Source organism: Chenopodium album, chromosome 10 (genome assembly GCF_948465745.1).
Source record: "Chenopodium album chromosome 10, dcCheAlbu1.1, whole genome shotgun sequence".
NCBI lineage: Eukaryota > Viridiplantae > Streptophyta > Magnoliopsida > Caryophyllales > Amaranthaceae > Chenopodium > Chenopodium album.
Window position 1 is genome coordinate 36775987 of NC_137843.1, and position 6135 is coordinate 36782121.

Sequence of the window (6135 nt, forward strand, 5' to 3'; positions counted from 1 at the left end):
GAAAAGGCGAAGCTTCTCCATGGAGAAAAATAAGGCAATCCAGGAAGAGGTGGACAACCTCCTAGAGGCTGGATTCATAGAGCCTTGTGATTATCCAGAATGGTGGGCCAACGTGGTCATGGTAAAGAAAGCGAATGGCCAGTGGAGGATGCGCGTTGATTTCACAGATCTCAACAAAGCATGTCCAAAAGACTGCTACCCGCTGCCACGGATTGACCAGCTGGTAGACTCAACCAGCGGCCATGCCTTGCTAAGCTTCATGGATGCCTTCTCAGGGTATCACTAGATCAGCCTGCACAAGCCAGAAAGGCAGAAGATCGAATTCATCACTGAAGGGGGAGTGTATAATTACATAGTTATGCCCTTCGGGCTGAAGAATGCGGGGGCTACTTTTTAAAAGACAATGGATTGAGTGTTCATGCACCAAAAGGGGAGAAATGTTGAAGTATACGTTGACGACTCAATTGTCAAGAGTGTCACGCGAGCATGGCATATCATAGACCTAGGAGAAACATTTGCCACGTTGAATAAGTATAATATCAAGCTCAACCCAAAGAAATGCGTTGTCGGGGTGAGCTCTGGGAAGTTTCTAGGTTTCCTGGTCAGTGAGAGGGAAATCGATGCCAACTCGGAGAAAGTAGAGGCTGTCCTAAGCCTCCCAGATCCAAAGTGCACTAATGATATCATGCAGCTGACAGGAAAAATGGAGGCCACACCATTCTACCAGCTGCTGAAAGGAAACTGATAATTAAGTGGGGTGCTGCAGAAAAGGAAGCTTTCGAGGGGATCAAGGAGCATTTGACCAAGCTCCCAACCATGATCAGCCCGGAGCTGAGCGAAAAGCTACAGCTGGACATCTCCGCCTCAATACAAACAATCGCGTCAGTTCTCCTAGTCGAAAGGCAAAAACAACAAAAACCAGTATACTTTGTAAGCCATGTGCTGACAGAGGCTGAGCAGAGATACCCATTAGAAGAAAAGATGGCCTTCGCATTGGTAACAACAGTAAGGAAGTTAAACCCTATTTCAATGCGCACACAATTTAAATCCTTATAAATCACCCGCTGGAGAAAGCCCTGCAGAAAATGGATGCCTCAGGCAGGCTCCTGAAGTAGGCGATAAAGCTCTCTGAATATGAATTCGAGGTTAAGCCTAGGGCAGCTATCAAAGCTCAAGCCATAGCAGATTTCATAGTGGAAGCTTCTTACGAAGAAAAAGAAGATGAAGTCGGAGTTTGGAAGGTGGCATTGGTTGGATCTTCAGCCCAAACGGGAAGCGGAGTAGGAATAATAACAAAATCGCCAGAAGGTAATGTATTTGAGTACGCCATTAAGTTGAATATCAAGGCATCGAGCAATGAAGCAGAGTATAAAGCAACTCTAGCAGGCCTAAGAATGAGTATTGCAGCAGGAAGCAGGAAAGTGCACCTGTAGACTGACTCCCAATTAGTAGCTAGGCAGCTGAAGGGGGAGTGTGAGGCTAGAGCACCTACAATGCTAAAGTACACAACCAAGGTGAAAGAGCTGGTGGCTCAGCTAATGCATTTTTAGATAGACCTGGTCCTTAGAGCAGAAAATTCAAAAGCTGATGCATTATCAAAGCTAGCCAATTCCACCCTGCAAAGCCTCACAAGGACAATCATGGTGGAAGTCCTAGAAGAGAGCAGCATTGCAGAAAGAAAGCAGGTGAATTGCACTAGGCAACAGCGAGCATGGTTCACACACATACTGACCTATAAGGTACATGGCTAGCTGCCAGATGATAAGGCACAAGTCAAGAAAGTAAAAAAGGACGCCAACAAGTACGTGGTGATGAACGGGGAGCTTAACAAAAAGGGCTTCTCAAAACCACTACTGAGGTGTATTCCAGAATGGGAGTAGGAAAAAATCATGGAAGAAGCACACTCAAGAATCTATGCCAACCACATTGGCGGAAAAGTCCTGGGATTAAAGTGCTTAAAAGTGGAGCATACTTGCCAACTCTGACGCAGGATGCCTTAGCATATTTCAAAAAGTGTGAAAAGTGCCAAAAGTATGCTCTAGTTATAAACCAGCCAGCAAACGATCTAACCCCAATTCTCATCCGGATCCCGTTTGCTTAGTGGGGAATGGACATATTAGGACCCTTCACCACTAGGCCAGCGGGCAGAAAGTATCTCATAGTGGTAGTAGACTATTTCACCATGTGGATTGAAGTTGAGCGCACTAAGTGCATAAAAGCAGTCCAAGTGAGAACGTTTATATGGAAGAACATCATAACAAGATTCGAGGTGCCACATTGCATAGTCTTTGATCATGGATGCCAGTTTGACTGTGACACAATCAAGGATTACTTGGAAGAGATGGACACCAAATATGCAGGCGCCTTAGTCTGCCACCCGCAGAGCAATGGCCAAGAAGAAGCAACAAACAAGCTGATCCTCACAGCCTTGCAAAGGAAGTTAGAAGAACATGAAGGCCTCTGGGCTGACCTAGTCCTAGAGGTATTATGGGCAAACAGCACAACAGAGAAGGAGTCTCCTGGAAAAAGTCCCTTCACCCTGGCTTATGGGACACACGTAGTAGTTCTAGTAGAGGTGCGAATCCCCAGCCTGAGAATCTAGCACTATGAGTAGCAAGGAAATGAGAAGCGCTTTCTAGAGGAGCTGGATTTTCTGCTAGAGATGCGTCTAAAAGCAGTCCTTAAGCTAGCAGCTCAAAAAAGAAGAATCTCACAGGCTTTCAACAAGAGAGTCAAGCACCGAGAACTGCTGCCTGGAGACCTAGTTCTTAGAAGGACAGCAGCAGTTGGGAGAGGAAACCAGCATGGAAAGCTGTCAGCCAAATGGGAAAGCCCTTTCATCATCCATGAGCAAGTAGGGCCAGGCGCCTTCCTCCTCGCAGATCAAGAAGGTCAGGTCTTAAGGAATAGTTTCAATGCAGATGTGCTAAAGAAATATTTTGTTTAAAAGGAAAATAGCTAAGTAGAAATAAAAAAAAAACTTTGTTTAAGTTTTGCAAGAACTTTGTTTAAGATTATGTTATGTTAATCATGGCAGCTTAAGCCATTTGAATTCAATGAATACGAGCCTCTATGTGAGGAGTATACCATATGATCTCGTTTAAGCGTGTTTATCTATTTAGTTATGCTTTAGCATTACACTCTAACAAGCAGAAAATGCCATAGAAATATTTAAGGCAGGAAACATCACAATAAGGTGCAGCAAGACATCATTAGGCAGAAGACAACACACTTCCCTAAGTTCAACTTGCCTGCTCAAAGTAAAACAGGGCACCACCTCAGGGACGCCTGAGGGGGAGGCTTGGCACGTTCAACTTGAGTAGGGAAAAGCGAACAAAAAGCAAAGGGGCAGGCTGAGCGGGCATCACCAAGGTTCTCTTGGTCCCACCCAGCTCACCTCTTTTGTGGGGGATAGAGGAGAGGAGAGGAGATGGACCAGCAATAAGCTCTTACAAAGATAAGTAAGATGCATAAAATAATAAGTCGTAGCAAAACAAGCTAAATGACATAAATAAGTCGCAGCAGAATAAGCTGAATGACATAAATAAGTCGTAGCAGAACAAGCTGAATGACATAAGTAAGTCGCAGCAAAACAAGCTGAACAACATAAAAACAAGCAACCAAAAAGCTGGACGACATAAATAAGTCACAGCAAAACAAGCTGGATGACATAAATAAGTCACAGCAATACAGGTTGAATGACATACAAACAGGATACAACCTAGCAAGCTAAATGGTATGCAAGAAAGTCTCTACAAAAACAAAGTAGAAGACACAACGTATAAGCCTTCATCATAAACCAGATGAAAGGCATAAAATTTGGCAAGTTCCCAACAAGTGCAATAAAAGGCCAAAAGATAGGAAGGCCCTATACAGCTAAATCAGGGAACAAAGTCAAAGAAACAGTAAGAGTAAGACCAACAGGAAAGCCCAACCTACGAGGCTTCACCTAGTACAACAAAGGGGCTACTAAGCTAAGATTTAGGTGGAACTACACCATGGCCCAGCAGCATGTCTGAACAAGCTACAGGCAGCAAGATAAGAAAAATGACAGAGAAGTTATCAAACACATATACTAACAAACTGAACCTCTGTCCACCAAGACAGAGTAAACATTTAGCAGGAAAGTTACAACATTCACAAAGCTGAACCCCCATCCACTAGGATGAGGAAACATTCAGCAAAATAGTTAGAAAAACATAGAATTCAAGTTAAGCTGGACAATCCCAGCAGTCAGAAAATAAAGTGTTATGGGAAAGCACACTAAAAATACAATCTTTGGCGGCTATACACCCCAAAGACAACAACAAAAGCTAGCTAGTGACTACAGACCTAGGTGAGGGAAACTCCAATGAACCGATGGAGGAAGGGGGAGACAGCCGCCAAAACCTTTATTACTAATCAGCTAAAGTGTCCACTCTAATGGCGACCGCAATATCAGTGCATAAAGGCACCTCCAAATTCAGCACGGCATGGTTAGGGACTTTGCAGTTAGCAACGCGAGGATGGTCAGCAGGCAGATCAAAAAGGCTAGCTTCCCCAGCATCCTCAACCTTATCCCAAAAGGCGTTAAAACGAGCCTGCTTCTCCTCACTCCCTTCATAGAGACCACTTACACAGCGAACTACGGCCTCCCAACCTCCATCATGGCGATCAGCGAGCAGGTTAGCAAATGCGGGAGAAAGCACAAAAGACCTAAGTGCCTCCCTTTTAGCAACCTCAAGCTCATTCTCTCGTCTAGCCTGCAAATCAGCCATCTCAGCCTCCAACGCTTGCACTCGGCTTGAGAAGCTCCGAATTGTCCCTCATAGTCCCCCAGCTTTGTCTTGGTGAGCTGGAATTCTCCCAGCTGAAGTTGTAGGTCATTCGCCTTCTCTCTCAAGAGAGTCACCTCACCAGCCATTGCATCCCTCTCAGAACAAGCCTGCTGAATCTCCTTATCCTTCTGAGCAAAGACCAGGCCCTGGTTCTGGTACTACTTCTCCACTATAAGCAAGGCATTAGCCAAGTTGCCAATAGACTTGGTAAGCTGCAAGCAAACAAAAAGACGAAAATAAGCTAAGGTAGGAAGCAAAAGAAAGCAGGCTAAGGCAAAAGCAAAGAAAAAAAAGCTGAAATAGATAAGCAAAGCAACAAAAACAAACTAAGGCAAAAATAAGAAAATAAGCAGAAGGGGGAAACCAAAGCAAAAAAGAAAAAGCTAGAAATATAAAAGTTAATCTTCTGCAAATCATGGCACGTAGTGGCAACCGGGAGACTGACTGAGCATCTAGTAGAGTCAGCGAGGAGACGAATGCCCTGAGTAAGACGATAGCCCAAGGTGCCACCATTCTGTGGGTTGTCCACAAACAAGGACTCATCAGCCCTAACATTCATCAAAGGGCGGAACGGAGCGTTCTCAGCCCCAGCACGACACAGCAGAGGGCGAAGGGTAACATCAATGGGAACCTCCCCAAACTCTATAGGTCCAGTAGGACGAAAAGTGCCTCCGGCAGAAATTGAGGTCGTAGGGAGTGGGTTCTCAAAAGCATCACCCAAGAACTAGTGAACACAGCTATTAAGCTCACTGGAGTTCTAGTTTCCAGTCTCCCTAATAGTATTCTCACCAAGAAGCCCAGTGTTGGCAGAGTGAGAAGCGAAAGGATCAGGAGCATAAGAAGTACGGTCCTTTTTAGCAGCGGGCTGATCAACATCAGTTGAGGGAGAGACCAGTGGATCATCCTCTAGATTAATAACTGGATGATCCTGCTTGTGTGAGCCCCCGCGCTGAGAATGCCCTCCCCTGCTAGCACTTCGCAGGCGGCCTCGCAACCTAGAAGGGTGAGGTAGAATTTTTGGTAGCTCCATAATTCAGTGGGTCATTTACCACAGAAGTCTGAGGTGCCACCTGGCCAGAAGCCGCGGCAGAACGCTTCTAAGGAGAAGCACCCTGCGCCACTAACGCCTCAGACCCTGAGGTAACTTTCTTAGGTGCAGGGCGAGTTTCCCGTCGACCCCCAACAGTGGAAGATGAAGGCTCAGCTTCAGCACGACTAGACCCTGCACGATCAGCAGCAGTCATAGTGCCAAAAACAGCCCTCATTTCAACTGGGGCTAAGCGAACTTCACCCTTCAAAGAGCCATCATAAACCTCTA

General features: G+C 45.5%; 2 protein-coding genes across 2 annotated transcripts; both read left to right on the forward strand.

Moving 5' to 3' along the window:
* The first annotated feature begins 558 nt into the window (after positions 1-558).
* Positions 559-1433, forward strand: LOC145565168 (uncharacterized). The gene is made up of 3 exons (XM_081625252.1): positions 559-601; positions 692-996; positions 1116-1433. Exons 1-3 carry the CDS (start codon positions 559-561, stop codon positions 1431-1433), a joined length of 666 nt encoding a protein of 221 aa, XP_081481378.1.
* Positions 1434-2182: 749 nt separating this feature from the next.
* Positions 2183-2602, forward strand: LOC145565169 (uncharacterized). Its single transcript, XM_081625253.1, has one exon. It carries the CDS (start codon positions 2183-2185, stop codon positions 2600-2602), a length of 420 nt encoding a protein of 139 aa, XP_081481379.1.
* The last annotated feature ends 3533 nt before the right edge of the window (positions 2603-6135 follow it).